General features: G+C 56.6%; 1 protein-coding gene across 3 annotated transcripts in view; it reads right to left on the bottom strand.

The window, feature by feature from the left end:
* Positions 1–18,909, bottom strand: part of CLN8 (CLN8 transmembrane ER and ERGIC protein) — a 25,809-nt gene extending 6,900 nt beyond the window's left edge. Inside the window, exons 1-3 of one of the 3 annotated variants that reach the window (XM_028480843.2) lie at positions 18,631–18,786; positions 14,054–14,677; positions 6,323–8,241 (exon numbers count right to left, since the gene is read on the bottom strand). In XM_028480843.2, the coding sequence (XP_028336644.1) occupies positions 7,942–8,241; positions 14,054–14,662 (909 nt within the window). In that variant the 5' untranslated portion in view covers positions 14,663–14,677; positions 18,631–18,786 and the 3' untranslated portion in view covers positions 6,323–7,941. Of the gene's footprint in view, positions 1–6,322; positions 8,242–14,053; positions 14,678–18,630; positions 18,787–18,840 lie in introns of those variants that run through there. The other 2 variants (XM_055081366.1, XM_055081367.1) reach the window with 2 other exon arrangements.
* Between the last annotated feature and the right edge of the window lie 1,268 nt (positions 18,910–20,177).

The raw sequence follows: 20,177 nt of genomic DNA, 5'->3' as shown, positions 1-20,177 counted from the left end.
GCAACGAGAGGCCGCGACAGTGAGAGGCCCGCGCACCGCGATGAAGAGTGGCCCCCGCTCGCCGCAACTAGAGAAAGCCCTCGCACAGAAACCAAGACCCAACACAGCCAAAGATAAATAAATAAATATTTTTTTTTTTAAATAAAGAAAAAAAAATTCAAGTTAGCAGGATATAAGTTGACATGCAAAAAGCAGTAACCTTCACATACAAAAATTATAAGCAAATACAATGGGAGAGAAAAGCCCTTTCACAATAGCAAGAAAAGCAATAAGCAGCTTAGGAGTACACCAGCCAAGAAGTGTGCAAAACCTGCATTAGGAGAAACTTGAAACATCCTGGACACACAAAAGCGGACGCGTCAGACTGAAGCCGGCCGCGAACCCTCTGGCCTGGCTATCGCTGAGCTCAGGGTCCCACGCCTGCCTGCCCCTGGGTCTGGGTCAGCTTTGTGACAACAGAATGTGGCAGGAAGGACGCTTGAGAGTTTCAGGCAGGATGGGACTGGCAGCCTCGCCTCCTGTCTCTACACCATGAGCCTGAGAAGCCACAAGTCCTCTGAACTTGCGCAGCTGCCGTGGGAAAGGCCTGAGGCCACGTGGAGGAGCGGCCCTCCCGCAGGTGGCGAAGCTGCCCCGGGCCCTGCAGGGCGGCTGGGTGACCGCACAGAACAGAGCAGGGCCCAGCCGACCACTCATGACTCCTGACTGAGAAGCGGCGGGTGGTTCAACCCACCGAGCTCTGGGCGGTCGGCTACCCGGTGTTGGTGACGGGAAGAGCAGACGTGAAAAGGGGGAAGGCTTTCCTTGGCCGGGGACTGGTGGCTCTGCGCCGCCAAGATGTCCGACGCCTGCAAGTTACTGCGAAATTAATGGGATCTCAACAAAAGACCAATAACCCTTTTTTTTTTTTTTTTTTTGCAGTTCAACAAAACTGTATGATATTACAGTTCATTTGGAAAAATACACAAAAGTAGCTAGAAAACACTGAAATGACCCACAGCGTCTCTATGATGGAAAAACTGCTGGACGGACCAACGAGGACCAACGAGAGAGGACACCAAGACCAGAGACGGAGCCAGGCGCCCAGGAAAATCCAGCTCAAGAGGAGCGGCATCTCAAATCAGTGTAGAAGACGGACTTTTTATCACATGGTGTCGGGGCGGCTGGACAGCCATCTGGAAAAAGACAAAATTAGATCCATTCTTCACGCTACCTGCAAGCATAAAATCTAAATGGACCAGAGATTGAAATGGGGAAAAATTAGGTTACACAATTCCTCCATACCCTGGGTGGAGAGGAAGGTTTTCTAGCTATGATTCAAGATCCAGATGAGAGACTCATCGATTTGATTTTAAAAAACTTGCATGGCAAAAGAAAAATTTTTTTCTCTCGTGACAAAGATGCCTAGGATTTAATCTCTTAACAACTTTCAGGTATAACATGCACCAGTGCTGACTGTATTTATCACGCTGGACATCACATCCCTAGTATTTATTCGTCTTGTACCTTTTGACCCCCTTCATCCAATTCCCCTCCCCACCCGCCCACCTCCGGTGACCACAAGTCTGATCTCATTTTCTATGAGTTTGTTTTTGAAGTATAACTGACTTCCAACACTATGTTTGTTCCTATTAATACAACAGTGATTATTTCTATACGTTACAAACGGATCACCAGGATAAGTCCAGTTACCGTCTGTCACCACCCAAGGATGCGACATAATTATTGACTATTTTCCCCACACTGTACACCTTATAAATGGATGAATTGGATGGTATGTGAATTACAGTTCAAAGCTGTTAACATGAATGAAATCTGTCACGAGGAGTGAAGAGAACAGGACGGAGGGAACAGAGAAGGCAGTGACATTTCTCCAAACACAGTGTTTTGAACAGTTTTGACTTCTGGATAATATTCTACATGTGCAAAAAATACAATCAGATTAACAAGAACTGGAGAAAACCCTAACACTGAATGCAAAAAGAAACCAGAGCACAGGACTGTGTCTCTAATAACACGATCACCTGAAGGCAAGGTGGGGAAGAAGGAGCGTAAGTGACTGAACACAGAGCACCTGACTGTACACCCTCGGAATAAAGAAACAGCCCAGCAGACTCTTCTCGGTTGTCGGATTCTGTGCACGGCGGGCAGTTCTGCACCTGTGTGCACATACGGACGTGTGACCCGCGTGTGACCTCGCTGGTACTGTGGCCAGAGTCCCCGCAGAGCAGGACAGGACGGGGCGGGCGAGGGGGAAGGGCCGAGAGGCCGTGACAACCCGCTAGCGATGAGCGCGTGGCACACTTACACCCCGGTTTCCAGACACCACTCCTCACGACAGAACCAGGTCCTCGGAGAAATGGGTGAATCCAGCACGGGGACAACACAGCGCAAGGGCATCCTGTCGCAGAGAAAACAGGGAGGGAATCAAAAACAATGACGGGTGTAAAAAAGGACACCGGGGGCAGCTTGAACCCCCCTGGCGAAGCAGGGACGGCGTATAAGGACGACAGGGAGTTACACATAACCTACAACCGACTGTGCACAGAATGAAGCTACGGAATAAAGAACCCACGAACCCGCGGTGATAATGCATTAAAAGGGGGAAGATGCTCTTTACGACAGAACGTGGCTCATCCACGTGGAAGGAACGGCGGACTCGGGAAGTTGACAGTCCGCGAGCACTGCAGGAAGAGGGGATTGCGAGCGGACGGTAAACCTGGGGCAGGAGGCGGCTCCGTGGGGACACGGGACCTTCCGTGTCACCGCCTCCCCACACGTTCCTCGTTAACGACAAGAGGCACGATGACAACCGTCCAGTGAGAACCAGACAACACCGCGACCCGGCCGCCGAGTTCCACACACAAACGCCTCGGGGTCTGAGGCCCCAGGAGGACAGCAACGCTTACCTGGCTCTCCAGCCAAACATGTGTCCCTGAGTCCCGTCCTGACAGAGCTGCCGACCCGCCCGCCCTGAGGGGGCTTCTCCCGCACGGCTGGCTGCCATTCCTCCCAAGTACCCCGGCCGTCAAAGACGAAGAGAGGCCGCGGGACACCCGAAGGCCGCAGGGGTCCCGGGCTGCGTCAGGCCAGGAGCAGGAGGACGGGGGGACGGACGGGGTGGCCATCCAGCCGAGAACCTGGCTGCACGTCCGACCAAAGTGCAGGCTCGGTGCCGTTTCTCTGGCTGATACCAGCTGAGGGTGCTTAGGAGGACGCCCCCCTCTTAGGCTCACACGCGCAGGACGGAGGGCTAAGGGGACGGGGGCAAGGCGGGAGAGGGCGGGACGCACGTGGCAAAACGAAGACTCGGTAAACCCGGGCAAGGGGTGTATGGGGTTTCGTGTGTTTGTATTTACTATTTTCCCAACCTTTTTCTAAGTTTGAAATTAGTTCAAAATAAAAAGTTGAAGATAAACATAAAATGGAACAAAGAGCACACTTCTGGGGGCCGTGCTTCTGAGAAGGGTGCCGAGTCCCGCGCCGCCGCCGTCTCCCCTCCGTCAGCGAAGGTGATTCTGAAAGAGGCCAGGAGCTCCGGGCTGGAAACGTCCTCTCCTGAGGGCTCACAGGCTGCTCATGGGAGCCCACATGAAAGACCACGGGCACAGTGGGAGGAAAACGTTCAAGGTTCGCATTTCTGTAACTGGTCCTCCCGTGGGGATGGGGACCCCAGGGCAGAAAGTCCTTCTCACCTGACAGGCGATCCGGGGCGGCCGGGCCGAGCGGCAGCGCAGAGATGCCCCCGGGGACGCCGGCTTCCCGGGCCTCAGGCCTGTCCCCGTGACAAGGGCGGGGGAACCTGTGGGCGTCAAAACTGCGTGTTAGGCAGAAAGGACGCAGGAAGGGGTGATGGCTTCCTGCTCCAGGCTTACCCTCCTTGGCAGGAGACATGCACCCCCAGGACCCCTCCCGCCCTGCCAAGCCCACCTCGTACCTGGGGGCGCTGAGGGGCGAGGGGGCTGAAAACCCAGCCGGCGAAGGACCAACTGACGAAGGTTAACCCACGGTTGGGTAACTGGCTCCAAATTAAAGTGTAAACCATCATTTTCAGTGAATGCGGTGTTTTCCTGAGCTTTTTTTTTTTTTTTAAGTGAATACACGTTTCGAGACAAGCAATTACCGGAAAATGGAAAATGAGAGTCCTGGCGTGGCTGGCCTTGAACTTTCTGAAGCTTGGCTTTCTGCACAAAATCCGTGATGGCGCCAACGTTCTGGGCTCTTGGTCTGTCTTGTGCGGAAACAAAATCTCTGGGGTGGACCACATAGGCTCCATATTTCTTGGAAAAGAGCTGAGGGTGATCTCCGTACAAACCAAAGAAACCGTGGCTGAAATGTGCCCCCTTCCAACTGTGGTTTTGTTTGAATACAACAAGTAAATATTATCAAGGTTACAAAGTAAAAGTTTTCTATGTAGAATGTCAACAGGGCACTTCCAGATTAGAAGACTTGACCTTCAACACCTTCCTTTAGTAACTGAGGATTTTAACGCTGGGTTAATTTGGGGAAACCTTTGACTTGGGGGGTTGGGGGCCGCAGGGAGAAAAGGCTGAGCTCACGGGGACCCAGTGACTCAGCCCCGGCTGCTTCAGCAGGTCACCGCAGACCTGCAGGCTGGGAGCGCAGGGTCACGGGGGAGGCCGATTCCACGCAGCCTCACCTCGGAGGGGAAAGCGGGGGACACGCTCTCCGTTCGCGTCCTGTCAGGGCACTGATCCCATCACGGGACCACACCCTCACGACCGAGTCACTTGCCCCCCGCGCCACCTCCTGACACCGTCGCGCTGGGGGTCAGGATGCCAGCATGTGAATTGGGGGGGGCGGGGGGAGGGTACACAGACGCACAGAGCAGAACACCCAGGCCTCTACAGGCCGGCACCTGACACCGAAACCGCACGACAGTAAGAGGGAAATACACACATACACACGGTGAGGGGGCAGTGAGCCCTCACCGCGGGCGCCCCCCCGCGCAGAAAGTTAGAAGTGGTCCCCATGGCCCTTCCCATCGTGTGGGACGGGGTGTCACGGTGCAGCTTCCTTGCTCTGCGTAGCTGCGGGCCCGCGGGGAGGGCTGCAGGCCCCGCACGGGCGGGGTCCGCTCCAGAGCACTCTGCGTTCCCAGCCATCAGAGGAACAGATTTCTGAGATTTTCACTTCACTGAACACGACCTGGCAAGACAATGTGTACACCGTATAGTCTAGTTACTGAAAAAGGGGAAGATTTATTTAAAAAGAGAAACGTTGAATTAATCAACTCTCCCGTTAGAGCAGAAGTTTAGTAAAGATACAGGTAAACTGAAAGCATCCACATGCATCCGTGAAAGGGCGGGCATCACTCAGATGGGTTTATTTTGGGTGTCAACCTCACTCTCACAACTAGAAATGAGTCTGACCTTCGGGGGCACTGGCTCACCTGGCATCCAGTCCCCTCCTCCTGTGGCCGCTGCCCCCAGCGCGGGGCTCCAGCCGGCCACGCGGGGAACCCCGTCCCGAAGGGACAGATGAGGGTGAGCCCAGGACCTGAGGGGGGAGGACCCTGAGGGCGCCTGCTGGAGCCACCCCCCCAGCGCTCCGACCCCGAGGGCAGCCGCCCCGCCCCAGCCCCCGTCCGCACCCCCGGCCTGCGGGAACCCGGATGTGTGCACAGTGCCAGTGCAGGAGGCAGAGGAGACAGGTCCCCTGCTCTGCTGCTTTAAACACTCTGAAGTACGTAACAGCCATTCCAGCCCATCATCCCATCACCTGACCGGCCCTGACGCAGACACGGGTGCGGCAGACAACGCTGGCTGGCCCCCCCCAGGGCGCCCAGCCTCGCACCCAACCCGGAGACCCCAGCCCTGCACCGGGAGAGTCGCCGCGGCCCCGGCCTTCCAGGTGCCAGAGCCGGGCTGCCGCCCCCACTCCCTAACTTCCCAAGCCGCCCTTCCGGTGGAGCCCCGTACCTGCCCGCTGACGACGCCGCGGCCTCGCTCACCAGCGGCCGGGCATCTGTCCCGCGGGGCTGCGGTACCCGAACAGACAGACACGGCCACTCCAGTGCTCTGCGTACGCGGATGCAGCTGGGTCTGGTGGCCAGGGTCAGCCGGGGCCTGCCGCTTGCTTTCTGTGCCCGTAGACGCAGTCTGCGGGCCTCGGCTTTACAGTCAGGGCATGGCCGCTGACCGCCTGCGCCACCTCGTAGCCCCAGGCCCCGGCTCTAAATGGGATCCACGGTGCCTACCTCCCAGAGCTGCCCGTGCCAGGAACCGAGGAGCCCTCGGTGTCCAGCGCGGCGCCTGGGGAAGCCCAGCGGTCCGCAGCAGGGGCAGCTGGCCGAGCCGCAGCGATCGGAGAGACGGGGTCTGAGGAGGGCCGGGGGCCGACGCCCCCCCTGCACGCTGCCCGACATCTCTCTCTACGGCCTCTCGCCCGTGCACGGGCTGGGCGGAGCCCGCGAAGCACCCACAGCCCGGAAGGCAGCACGTGTCTGGGCAGCGAAGGTGCCTGGATGCTGGATCACAAGCCTCAAAGGCCCTTGCTGGCCTAACGCCCCTGCCTTTGTGGTCCTCACGGGAAGTCGGGTCAGGATGGAGGCAAAAGCACCTTCACTGAGATGAAGGAGGTAGAGACTGAACCTGGGAAAAGTCAAATTCCCAGTGAGGGTCACGTAAAAATTAAATATTCTATACCTTAAACTGAGTTCAAACCTTGAGCACGTTAAGATTTATCATCACAGTTGTATCACCGAGATAGAAAACCTCCACAGCAACGTGAACAGTGTTGAGAGAGAAGAACGGACATGCTTTCGCGTTCTGTAAACATCGGCTACTTTATTAAAGTTCTGACCGGCTGGAAACACAGCCAGCTCGGCTCCCCCGGCTTGCGGACGGGAGAGCGGGCGGCGGGTGCCCAGGCTCTTCAGCGAGGGAGAGAGGAGTCTCAGCAGGGACACGGTTTGCTGGATGTTTCTAGGACTGAAACACTTCTCAAAATGACACAAGCAGGTATCACATCCCCTGACCTATGTATAGTCAAGTCACATTACCAGAAATCAGCACACACCCTTCCGAGGGGCCGTGTTACAGACCAAGCACAAGGCACACATGATTTTCACGACCAATAAATGTGTTTTTCAAGACCAGTTCAAGGGCGCTTTCCGTAAACACGAGTTTTTCATTTTAATAGCCCATCATGGCAAGAACAAGCTGTCAGTACGTGTTCGTCAATAAAATTGTGGGTCGGCGTGTAGATTCCACCCGGGCCCAACACGGTGAAGGTGGTGCCCGGGCTCGTCACCCGGAGGTGAGGAGGGGGCCCTGCAGCCGGGCACTCCACGCGGCCAGGTCCACCCACAGCTCGCAGGGAGAGTGACCACTGCCCGGACTTGAAACCGACAGAGACACACCAACCAGGGGGTTAGGGTCTGGAGGGGCACCTGTTGGAAACTTAGTTAAAAACAGCTCTAAAATCTAGACAAATCTGATTACTAACACCTCCCTTAATGTGTCAACAGAGAAACACAAAACGGAAACAAAACTCTTCGCCGGATGAGCTTCCCTGGTGAGAAGACCCCATCGCCGCCCCCAGCCGCAAGCCAGGCCGATGCCCCGCGCTCGCCACGAGATGGCGCTGCGGAGACGCGGCTTACATCTCAGCCCTGGGAACGTCCACAGGGTAAGGGACCGGATTATGTTCTCTTGGGACAGTTCTCTCCAACGGAACATAACGGGGCTGTTGAGTAAGACGCACACACGCGTCAGTGCGACCCGTCCACGCGGGCCCTCCTTGGGGCGACGGCGCAGACAGGCCAAGCTCGCGGGAATGAGCACATCGGGCCGTGACGCCACCACGGCGGGACTCTGTCCCTGAGGCGCGCTCAGGTGTAGGTCCTCGGCGCCACGTGGAAGTCAGTACTCACGCGGCCTGGGGCCGGCGCCGCGGGGACAGTCGGGGCCGAGGCCGCTACCTCGTCTTCTTGGGCGGCGCCGGCCCGTTGGGGCGGCCGGTCACGAAGTTCCAGTCCACGGGGTGGAGCAGCTGCTGCGTCTTCTTGTGGGTCCAGTAGGGGTTGATGAGGACGGTGAGGAGGCCCAGCCCGACCAAGAAGAGCGCCCAGTGCGGCGGGAAGAGGCTGCGGGCCAGGCCGTCCCAGTGGCCCAGGCACACCCACCACATGTGGTAGGTGAGGACCATGCGGCAGTGGAACAGGTGGACCATCAGCCACTGGTTCAGCCTCCAGAGCAGCGAGTCCGCACAGCCGGCCTGCGGGCAGAGCGGGGTCAGGGCGCGCCGGACGCGGGTTCACGGCGCCAGGGTGTCCCCGCCCCCTCCCGGCCCCGCCCAGCCGCCCGCAGACGCACCCAGCGCGGCGCCTCCTGCCCGCCTGCGCCCCGGAGGGAAAGTTCACTCCCTTCCCAGCTCACCTCCAGCGCTTCTTCCTTGACCGTGCCCATATCGAGCAACGAAGCAACGCTGACCCCGTGAAGCTGGAGGACACGCCGGTCGTGTCCAACCAGGCTCCCCGGGCCCCGGGGGCAAACGCTCTCAGAGGAGACAAGCTCAGGATGAGACGTGTGTCCTCACTTCTTTGTTTTTCAGTATTTTTACCCCAGTAGCCCTTGGACACAAGCCCAAATGGACTTGCCTTAAAATTACTCTGAATTCACATGAAAACTAGCTGTAGCTAAAACCAAACAGGGAACTTGAAAATGCTATACAGCAGACTGTGGCACAGAGGTGGGACCCTGCGGCGGGGACGTCAGCACCGGGACAGCCCACACACCTCAGACCCGTGAGCCTGTGCACACCGGCCTCTCCCCGCTGGGCTCTGCCCGGGCTGGAGCGTCCTCCTGGGCAGCTCCCCGCCCCGACACCACCTCCCCAGGGTAGGGGCACGTCTGGCATTTGCAGGAGGAAAGGGTGCAGTGGGGAGGGGCCGGGAAGGCGGGGACGCCTCGCCAGGCAGCAGCCCGGTGACGCTGGGAACGGGCACACGGCCTCACCTGCGGAGCCGCAGGGGGACACGGCAGCTGACCTCTGCAGTGACCACATTTTAAAAGAGAAAGAAAGGGGAATTCCCTGGCGGTCCGGTGGTTAGGACTCTGCGCTCTCACTGCCGAGGGCACGGGTTCAATCCCTGGTAGGGGGACTGAGATCCTGCAAAAAGAACCCAACCTCCTGCCTGGATGATCCGCCTCTGGGCGACCCAGACGTCTGCAAGGCAGGGAAGCAAGTAAACGAAGGAGATGACGGACCTCACTTCTTCAATTTTTTTATATACATTTCCCCTCCTTCTGGGAACGAGACCATCACCGCAGAGGGACTTAAAAGAAGTCTTGGATGAAACGAGGCACGTTATGTTCTTGGATGGAAAACACTCAGAAGACGTTACATCTTCCCTCCTTGAATGCATCCACAGATTTAGTCCAAATAAGAGAATACATCAGTATTTTTTATCAACTTGTAACAACTTGAAGTAACGCCACTCCTGCAGTGGAGTAAACGCACAAGAGCAAGGAGGGCTGAAGGTGCCTCAGCAAATGATGAGATACAATGATGCTTCAGAAATAACAGATAAACAATGCAAAATGCAGAGTGAATAAAATACATGGAGAGCTGGCACTGGGCGGCATTTCGAACCCCAGGGAAAGGATGGATGATGTAATTACATTAGGATTCTTGCTCAGCTCCTGGGAAAATCCAGTCGGATCTTACTTAAAAATACTTTCCAAATGGACTAAATATCAATGTTTAAAAGGAAAAGAAAACCATAGAGTACTAGGAAAAAAAACAGTTTTACAGAAATAGTTTTATACTCACTGCATGGGTAGGCATTCTCCACGTTATGCTACAATCATGACTTATACAAGTAAAATTCCTTGAACTGTACAATCAGACCAAAAAACAATGTTTCTCAAATGCAAAAACACTTGAGGTTTGAGGTTCTCAATGATAGATTCCTCACGTGGGAAAGATTTAGCCTTTGCTCTGGCCTGAAGGACATTAAATGTACAAACTGTAGAGTGGGAAGGTGAGCTAAGTGTGTCTCGGGGTGAACATACAAACTGCAGAGTGAGCTACATGTGCTTGGGGGCTGGGGCACCGCTCACCCTTCCACCCTGCAGACACTGGCCACAAGCCGTCTTCTTTCCACTTGCTGCTTCCTTCAAAGTTCACAAGATGTACTCCTTTCTATTATCTTCCCCACTTACTAAAGCAGTCATCCTAAATTCCTAATATTCATACCAGTAGCATGAACTTCTACCCATACAGTAATTACATTAAGTTTAGAAAACTCCAAGCTTGAGAACTGAACATTTTTGGTCCTACTCAGACACTGAAATTTTTGGGTTCAACATCACCAAATGCTTTGAGAAAAGCAGGGTCAGTAACAAAGTGAGACTTAACCGTGCAAAGGTTACTTTGTATAGCTGGGGTTCCAGCAAGTAGTGTTCCTGGTATATACTTATTTACACATAAATTGACTGTTTTTTATACCATGTTGTTTGCATCTGGACTAGTGTCTCCGTGGATGGATCATGTTTAGATGTTTGAGTGTGTAATTCATTTATTATTATTTCTAAACAACATTTCAGAGTCAAATTGGAGGAGGAAATGGAAGCATGAGCCCGTTTGGGGTGTAAACTACGTTAAATTAATGGTGACACCTGGTCCCGACATCCGTCTGTATCTCATCAAATCAGACCCCGATGGAGAGCATTCCCGGACCCCGATGCCCAAGTAAGCAAGACCTTGCTTGGCAGCTTTATGAAAAGCTTTAAAGGATTTCAACATTTTACACGCCGTTTACTCACAAGGTTCAGTAGGATCTGAACTAGACCAAGACCATGTCTGTGTAGGCACACGGCCCTGAGCTGTCTTAGCCGAGCGGGCAGCTCGGCCGTGGGCTCACGGGCCGCGTGGTGAACACGGCAAGCAGGAAGAAGTGGGTTCTGGGACCACCCTCTCTTCCATCCTGAACGAACGGCGCCCGAACACTTTAGAGAAAACAGAAAAAACCCCAAACAAAGTGCCTCCCTCTGTGCGCCCCACAGCTGGGGTCTGTCTTCTTCTGGAGCAGTGGGCCCACCCCACCCGGGGAAGAGCTTCCGGAGACCCCCGCCCGGCGCGTGACGCGTGAGGGGCACCAGGAGGAGGCCTGGCTGAGCGGCAGTTCACAGACAAACTCTGTCGTGAGGAATCAGGGACCCATCGAAAGGGCCCTGCACCCAGGACAGACTCGCCGAAGCGGGCAGGGACCCCGGCAGCACCCTGGGGTCAGGAAGAGACCCTCGGCCCGCAGAAGAGGGAGGAGGTGGTTCACGTGTCCAGCCCCCCAGCTGTTCGGAGGGGCCCCCTGGCCGCTGGCCCACAGTCCAGCTGGCTGAGGGGGCGGAGGCGGTGGCCTGGGCTGGTGGACACACAGCCTTGCCCCACCCAGGATCGGACGTGTAAGCAGACCGAAGCCACAGCTGCCTGCCCTTCCCTGGGGAGGGAGAAAGTCGATGGAGAGCCTCCGGGACCCTGGCTAGGCTGACTGGTGGGATCTCTCCTGGGTGAGGACAGTCATGAGGCCAGGGAGAGGCATCTGCTTCGTCTAAAGCACAGACACCAACAGAGAGTCACGGAAAATGAAGAATCAGGCAAAGACGCTCCAAACCGACGAACGAGACAAACCTCCAAACCCTACCGGAGAGCAGTCGCATGATGTACCCGACAGAATTAAAGGCATCTGTCACAAGGGTGCTCGCCGAGGTCAAGAGAACACGTGGGAACAACTGGAACGTCAACCAAGAGACGGAAATGTAAAAAAAAAAGTACCAAACAGAAATCAAGGAGCTGAAGAATACAATAACTGAACTAAAAAACTCACCAGGGGGACTTCCCTGGTGGTGCAGCGGTTAAGAATCCGCCTGCCGATGCAGGGGATACAGGTTCGGTCCCTGGTCCGGAAAGATCCCACATGCCGTGGAGCAGCTAAGCCCATGTACCACAACTACTGAGCCTGCGCTCTAGAGCCTGCGAGCCACAACTAATGAGCCCGCATACCTAGAGCCTGAGCTCTGCAACAAGAGAAGCCACCGCAATAAGAAGCCCGCGCACCACAACAAAGAGTAGCCCCCGCTCGCCGGAATTGGAGAAAGTCCGCGTGCAGAAACGAAAACCCAACACAGCCAAAAATTAAAAAAACACAAAAAACCAAAAAATCTCACTAGGGAGGTCACCAAAGTAATCTACATTCTACAGGTTCAATGCAACCCCTGCCAAAATCCCAGCGGCATTTTTAACAAAAAAAATTTCTAAAATTCACCTGAAACCACAAAAGACCCCAATAGCCAAATCAATCTTGAGAAAAAATAACAAAGCTGGAGGCACCAGGTTTCCTGATTTCAAACGCTATTACAAAGCTACAGAAATCAAAACTGCATGAACTGCCATACAGACAAACACACAGACCAGTGGAACAGCATCGAGAGCCCAGAAAACATCCACACAGACACGGCCAACTGATCTTCAACAGGGTGCCCAAAACTCACAGCAGGAAAGGGGTAGTTCCTTCAATCGGGTGTTGCTGGGAAAACTGGACATTCACATGCAAAAGAATGAAACTGAACCCTTATCTCACACCTTACACAAAAATCAACTTGAAGGTGGAAATGTAAGACCCAAAACTCCTAAATGAAAACATAGGGAAAAAGTTTCATGGCAGTGGCTTTGGCAACGATTTCATGAATGTGATACCAAGAACACATACAACAGAAACAAAAATAAACAACTGGGACAACATCAAACTAAGAAGCTTCTTCACAGCAAAGGAAACAATCAACCGAGTAAAAAGGCAATCTACAAAGTGGGAGAAAATATTTGCCAACCATATGTGTAATAAGAGATTAATCTTGAACATATATAAAGAACTACAACTCAACAGTAAAAAATAACAAAGAATCTGAGTTAAAAATGGGCTAAGGGCTTGAACAGTTTTCCAAAGACGACATACAAATGGCCAACAGATAGACGAATAAATGCTCACTGTCACCAGTCATCAGGGAAATGCAAATCAAAAGCCAGTGAGATGTCATCAGAGAAACAAAGACAACAAGCGTTAGTGAGGATGTGGAGAAACTGGACCTCTGTGCACTGCTGGTGGGGATACAAAATGGTGCAACCACTGTGGAAAACAGTGGGGGCGGTTTATTTTCTAAAAACAGAACTACCTGATGACCCAGTAAAGGAACCGAAATCAGAATGTGGAGGAGATATTAGCACCTCTACGTTCACTCACAATAACTAAGACTGGAACACCCAAGGAAGATGTGCTTCACACACGTAATGGAAAACTGTTCAGCCTGAGAAACGAAGGAAACCCTTCAATGTGCAATGACATGGCTGGACCTTGAGAACATTCACTCAGCGAAATAAACCAGGAACAGAAGAGAAATATGTCCACTTATAGGAGGCATCTGAAATAGTTCAGTTCCCAGAATCAAAGTGTGGATGGCAGTTGCCAGGGGCTGGAGGGAGGGGAAGCGGCGAGTTACTGACCAACAGGAGTGAAGTTTCAATCTTACAAGACGAATAAGCTCCAGAGGCCTGCTGTGCACCTGTGCCTACAGCTGACGATAATGTGCTGGACACTTAAAGATTTGTGAAGAGGGCAGATCTCATGTTGGGTGTAAGATAACATAATGTGAAATAAAAAATTTAAAAGATATGTATGTAGACATATATTACTTTGTTTTTTTAAAAAAAGTATTTGAAACGAAGAAAAAGCATGTTTTCTAGGGCTTACAAATACTGCCAGTTATTAAGTAAGACACACGATCCACCGAGTCTTCTTTTGCGATGGGGCAGGAAGCCTAAGAGTTGTTTAAAATGATTAAAATGGAATTCAACGAAAATGAGCTTCTTACGGATTGTAATACTCTAATCCAGCCTGGTGATGCTGTGAAAGCACAGGCCACAAGGGACCAGCAACACGGGCATCAAGTGGGTGAAGGTGCCACACTAGCCGCTCACCTCCCGCTGCGGAGCACAGATGCCGCAGGGGGGCCCGGGCCGTCTGGGGAGCACCTACCTTTAGGAGCATCCAGGAGATGCAGGTGAAGGGTGTGCTCATCTCCAGGAGCAGCGTGATCATGGGCAGGTAGTGGCCAGCTTGGAGGTTGACCACGGAGCCGAGATACCCGAGGAAGGCGAAGAGGTGGTGGACGGCCAGGAACCCGTCGAAGGTGCGGAACAGCGCATTGGACACGTGGAGCGCGAGGTTCTCGAAGAGGAAGAAGCCGGTTGCCGTGGCAATGTGGAACCAGCACCAGTTCTGCTGGCCGAGCACTTTGTCGGCCTGGAGCACAGGATCCAGCAGCAGCGCCCTCAGCCCCACCGTGGTGCCCTGGATGCCAAAGACTGCGCGCGTGGCCGCCAGGTTCCAGAAGACCTGCTCTCGGGCCCCCAGGGAGCGGTAGGTGGCGTTCAGGGAGGATGACAGCTGGTGACAGGCCACGAAGATGCCCAGGTAGAAGGCGCAGCCGGCGGCCACCAGTGCCCAGCGGACCTGCCCGGAGGTGCAGTCCAGGTCGAAGATGCTGCCTGCCGGCCCGCTGCTTAGGAGGCTCATGCTGTTGATGTTGTACAGGCTGGGCCGGGGTCCACACGCTGCACCAGGCCACGGCCCCGGGACCCTCATGCGCCCATCCTCCACCTGGACGAAGAAAAGAGCCTTGACCCTCTGCTGGCTGAAAGGAGCCGGGACGCAAGGCTGCTCCAGCACCACAAAGACACCGTCACAAAACAGATGTTAACAACTCTTCTCCTCGTGCTTATGTGTATTCAGTGACACAAAAACAGAGCAAGAAAACATCCGCTGGCGGGACAGGAGCACGAGAGAAAGTGACACGAAGGACAGAAGGGGCAGGTGTGGATGGGGCAGGAAACAGACACGGTCCCGACTCTCCAGTGGATGCCCCCCCGTGGTCGCAATGGCAGCCCCCAGAGTCCCCCATACAGAGCACATCTAGAGGAGGATGTGCTTCCGGAACCCACGGTGGGAACACTGCCAGCCAGCGGCCATCCGGAGCTCCTTGGACCCTCACCTACACTGGACAGCAAGCTCCACACTTAGGGGAGTACGTGTGTGTACATCTATCTATGTGTGTGTGTGTATATATTTCTGTCTACTGTGATGCTCTGACATCTGAAGTCCCGCCTGGCTGGGGAGAGACAACCCCCTGCCAGCCAAGGGCCCAGCCAGGAGCCCGCCTGTGACCTATGCCAACAGCCCGGCCAGGCCCGGCCTCCTCCGCCTGCCCCGCCCCCAGGGAGGTGACACTCCTCTGCCCGAAACACCCAGGCCGGGTGCCCGGTGGCTTGGGGAAGCCCTGTCACCCAAAGCCCGGCAAAATCACTAAAACCAGCCAATCCTATGTGCTCACCCCTCCCTGTTTTTTCCCTGGAAACCCCAGTAAAGGCCGTGGCCTCAATCCCCGCCCTCCGTCCTGTCCTCTGCCCCCTGACCCCCTGGCCATCCCCCCACGCGCCCAGCATGGCCCTGCCTCTAGGACCCGAGAGCATAACGAGCTTTGCTTTCCTCTTGTGGCCGCACCTGACTGAGCCTCTCATAGCAGAATCCAGAAGCATCTGGTCCCGCACTGTGAAGCTGATGGGGGTGGGGGCAGGGGCGAACACTGGGAGGAGGGGGGTCTCAGTGCTGGGCAGAAGGGAAGCCGCACCATCAAGAACTTAACCCCGTGCAAAGGGTCAGCTGCACAAACTGGAAACTCTGCTGAAAAACAGACTCCTCCCGAAATGTCACCTTGTCCTTTCCACAAGCCTGTCTTGCGGTCTGGGCGACAGTTCCCATTTTGCCACGGCTGCATCTCTAAGCTCCTGGCCCAGCACCTAACTTCTGAGGAACCTCTGCCTTGAAACGGGAGGGTCCCCATGACTCTGAAGAGCTCTGACTAAAACAATGACTCAAGCTTGCCCAGGGCGAGTGGCTGGTACAGGTGCCCCTTCACGAAGCCTGGGGGGCCCCAGAGCACTGGGGCCAAAGAACGGAGCAGTGGGCTCTGATCTTGCTTCCACGATTTAGGAGCTAGGAAAACAGGACCCCAGTGTCTGACTATAGGAACGAAAAATACACATAAATACAGCAGAGTGGGTGTCAGGTGCTAATATGAAGCACCTACTCTGGGCCAGGCACGTTCAGTTAGGCCGTTTAATCTGCTAAATAGGGAGTCGTACATTTCCAGTGCACAGAAGCGAGCCCAGGTTTAGTTATTTGCCTCAAATCAAGAAGCTACCCAGCGGGGCCTCGGACTGGACCGTGTTCAGGACTCAGAGCTCTGGGACCTGGTGCGTTAAATCACCTGCAGGTTTGTGTGTCCTTTCCACACCAAGGAGGATGCCCAGGCCCCCTCCCAAGGTCCTGACTTCGCTGCCCTGGGGCGGGGCCAGGCTTGGGTGTTCCTCACATGCCCAGGCGCCCTAAGCAGGTGCAGAACCACTGAACCGGCGTGAACTCCAGTCCCCCCAGCTGTAAGATCCTGTGACTCGAAGGAGGGAGGGTTTAGCGCTTCCTTTTCCTAAAGCAGGCAGTGTCCTGAAGGCCTGAGAGGCTCTTCTGTGCGCTGCAGGTGGTTTTAAACGTGAGCCAATCCAACAAACCCTGATTATCCTGAAGAGAAAGCCTGAAACAGCCCCTTTTCCTCCTCCTCCCACCAAGAGGCACAAGGAGACAGATGTGGGGTCCTGAGGGCCGGGGCAGGGCCTGAGAGGGGACGGAGAGTGGACAAGCGAGGCTACAGCACAGAGAGCCGCCCGCCAGCCTCAGGCGCCGAGCATGCGGGAGAAGCCTGCTTCTGAAGCGTGGGCCCAGGGTGGAGGCCAGGGCGCAGAGCCAAGGCCCAAGGAAGAGGACGGCTCCAAGGCCCCAGAGACCCAGGAAAAACCACCGTCCTCTCAAATTCACCACGGAGAAACCTTAGCCCGGCTTCTGGGTCCTCACGCCTTCTAGTAACCTTTCTACAGAAAGAAATGCAGGCGGGCTAAGGTCAGACACTGAAATACTCAGCTGAGACGGAGCAGTGGCGGGGGAACGCTCGGGGCCATCAGAGAAACAGAAAACAACTCCCTATAAAAACCCAGTGCTCGCCCCCCTTCAAACCCTATCAACTCTGCCCCATCTGGATCGCTGCTCAAACCGGCCTGGGACACACCCTCCTACACAGCCGCTTCCACAGAGCTTCTGAGCCGGCTGCTCTGGTCCAACCTGTTGCCCTGGGTCTCGGGGACACACAGGCGAGGTGGGTGACCCACTTGAGCCATGAGGGGATGAGGCCAGGCCTTGGGTGGGGGTCCGCAGCAACCCAGGCAGACCCCCGGAGCCCTGCGGTGGCCCGGCTGCCCCGTGGCTAGGGGGCACCCCAGGGCGCGGCCAGGCCCTGCTCTGGAAGGCGGCACAGACCAGAGGCAGGCAGAGCTCCAGGGCTCGGCAGCCACCCACCCTGACCACACCCCTCACCCGTCCCGGCACGGGGGAACTGGGTCACCCCGTTCACCTCGAGCCCAGCCCGAGGGCTTCTTCGTGTCACCTGAGGCCGCCATCGGCGTCCCCGTCCCCGCACAGCCGCAGAGCCAGGAACCCCGCCCCTCCAGTCCGGGGTCCTCGGAGCCCCGCCCCGCAGCCCCTGCGTCTCAGCGGTGGTGGAGCCGCGGCCCTGGGGGAACGGGCTCCTGGCGGCTGGAAAGCCCGTCCCGGCTCCACGGGCCTCCATTTTCCCTGGGAAAAAATCCATCTACAAAGCTCATCTTGCTCTTCGTTTTACAAGATTTGGTAGTTTCAGCTGTTCTACTGAACTGAACCGGGCAGTTTTAGGAAATTAACAAGAGGGTGGGTTCCAGTGCTGCAGTGGCCAGGCAGCCCCGACCCAGGGACGGGAGTCCGGCCACCAGGACCTTTTCGGCTCTGACACAGACGCCGAGCATCTGTGAGCTCCTTCCGTTCACTGGGGGCTAACCAGATCCAAAACTTGGAAATGTGGTCAGAAAGAGGGAAACGGCACGCTTTTTGATGTCGCGCTGGGTCACCGCTCACAAGCCCCAGAGGGTCACCTGACTTTTCCAGGGGAGACAGCAGTTCGGCTCAGCAGGGACTGGCCCAGACTTCAGTCTGTGAGGACAACCCAGCAACCCTGATAGGGTGATGAGGGGCCGTAACGCGCCTCTCCCCCCAGAGGATAATCCCGACCAGCATTCCTGGTGGCAGCCTCCGGCGGGCTCTTTCCTCCGCCGGGTCCTTCCTCAGTGATTTAACCTGACCTGTGCTCCCTGTCTGCTCAGAAATTACGTTTCTAACATTTTGAAAATTATACTCCGACAGTTTGCAAACATATTTTTCCAAAATTAAAATACACGCTCAACAAACAAAATTCAGAAAATATAAACAAGTCCCACAGAGAGCACGCCGTGGACGGCCTCGGCCCGTCTGCCAGTGTCCTCTCTCGGGCTCGCTGCCCGCGGGCCGGCCGGCTGCACCCCTCCCACCGCGGCCCGAACCGCGGCCTGAGCCCACGCCCGGCTCACCTGCGGGCGGAGCTGCCGGACCTCTGCCCGCCCCGTCTGCAGACAGAGCGACCGGACCCCCGCCCAACCCACCTGCAGATGGGGAGACCTGAGCCTCTGCCCTGCACACCTGAGGACAGAGAGCCGGACCCCGCCCCACCGCCCACAGTCCAGGCAGGGCCGCCAAGCACGGCGGGCCACACGCGGGGAACGCGGGGCTCCTCCGCGCCAAGACTGGGGGCTCTCAACTCCCGGAGAAGACGCCGACTGAATTCGGAGACCCCGCCCCCGCCCGGCACCTACCTGCGCACGAATGTGTCACGACCCGCGCGCACGTCGCCGCGCATGCGCACCCAGGGGGCGGGGAGGGGCCTAGAGGCGTCCGGGCGCTACCAAAGCGCGGGCCGGGGGGGTCGAGGGCCGTACCACCAGCTCGGACCGCGGGGGCGCGGTCGCGTCGTGACCAAGGCCGCTGGGCGGGGGGGCGGAGGCGGACCCGATGCGCTCTCCGCCACGCCTCTCCCGCCTCTACAGTGAGCCGGCCCCGAACGCACCCCTCACGCCCCAGGTCGATTCCTCCCGAACAGTGATGAGCAAGGGGTCGCCCTAGCCGACTGCACACGCGCTGGGGTCCTGGGGCCCCCTGGGGCGGCGCGGCCCGGCAACTCCTCTTTGCCTACCGCCCCGGCCCGCGGACAGGAGCCGGCAGAGCCCCCATGTGACCCCGAAGCCCAGCCCCCCGGAAGGCCCGCTGGGCCGCGCAGCCCGGCCGTGACTCAGCCCTGCGGCCCCGCCGGGTCCACGCGCAGAGGCCGGCCCGAGGCCACGGCGCCCGGGAAGCAGGGTCAAGTGCAGTTTCTCTTCCCCATTCCCTGCGGCCGTGAGCAGGGGACCCGGCTCCCCTCCACCCTGTTCCGCCCAGGCCGGCCCCGCGCTCGGAACCGCATCTGGCCCCGGGGCTGTCACGGCTCCGGCTGGGCATGCGGCCCGAGGGTCGCTGGTTGTGACGGGGCAGCAGCTGGCATTGCTCAGCAGGCGGCTTCTGTGGTCGGCGGAGTGCGTCCCGCCGGGTGTGGGATGGGCCTGTGAACCGCCAGCCGGCGCCCTCCCCGCCCGCGGCCTCCCGCCTTCGAGGCCCGCAGAAGATGCAGCCGAGGGGCCCAGAACCTGGCGCAGCCTCCCCGGCTTGGAGTCGGACAGCCCTGGCCTCCAGACCCGCCAGCTGGGAGAGGTTGAGAGAACCTGCTTAACCTGGAGCCCGGCCTCGGGTGTGAAGGTGGACGCCTGCCTGGCTGGGGGCGCCCCGAAACTCACGTGTCCCCATGGTCTCACCCCGCAGCCTTTCTTACTTTAGGGTACTTATCGCCACCGGGCCTTCTGTACTTTCAAGGGTTTGTCTTAGTTATTTGTTGATTTTCTGTGTCCTCTGACTAAAATGCCAGCTGCATGAGAGGGGAACGTGGTCTTGTCAGTCTTTTATCCCCAGCCCTGGAATGGGCCAGGCCGGCATGTCACTGGTGCCCAGTGCACGTCTGCGGAAAGAACAAGTGAAATCGCACCGCGGGTCGTCTTTGTCCCGCTCACCTCCCCGCACCTACCCCCCAGCCTCCTGTATGAGAGGCGCGCAGTCGTTTTACAGA

This window comes from Physeter macrocephalus, chromosome 20 (genome assembly GCF_002837175.3).
Source record: "Physeter macrocephalus isolate SW-GA chromosome 20, ASM283717v5, whole genome shotgun sequence".
Taxonomy (NCBI): domain Eukaryota; kingdom Metazoa; phylum Chordata; class Mammalia; order Artiodactyla; family Physeteridae; genus Physeter; species Physeter macrocephalus.
Note: the sequence above shows the minus strand (reverse complement) of the source record. Positions and strands in the feature narration are given on the sequence as shown.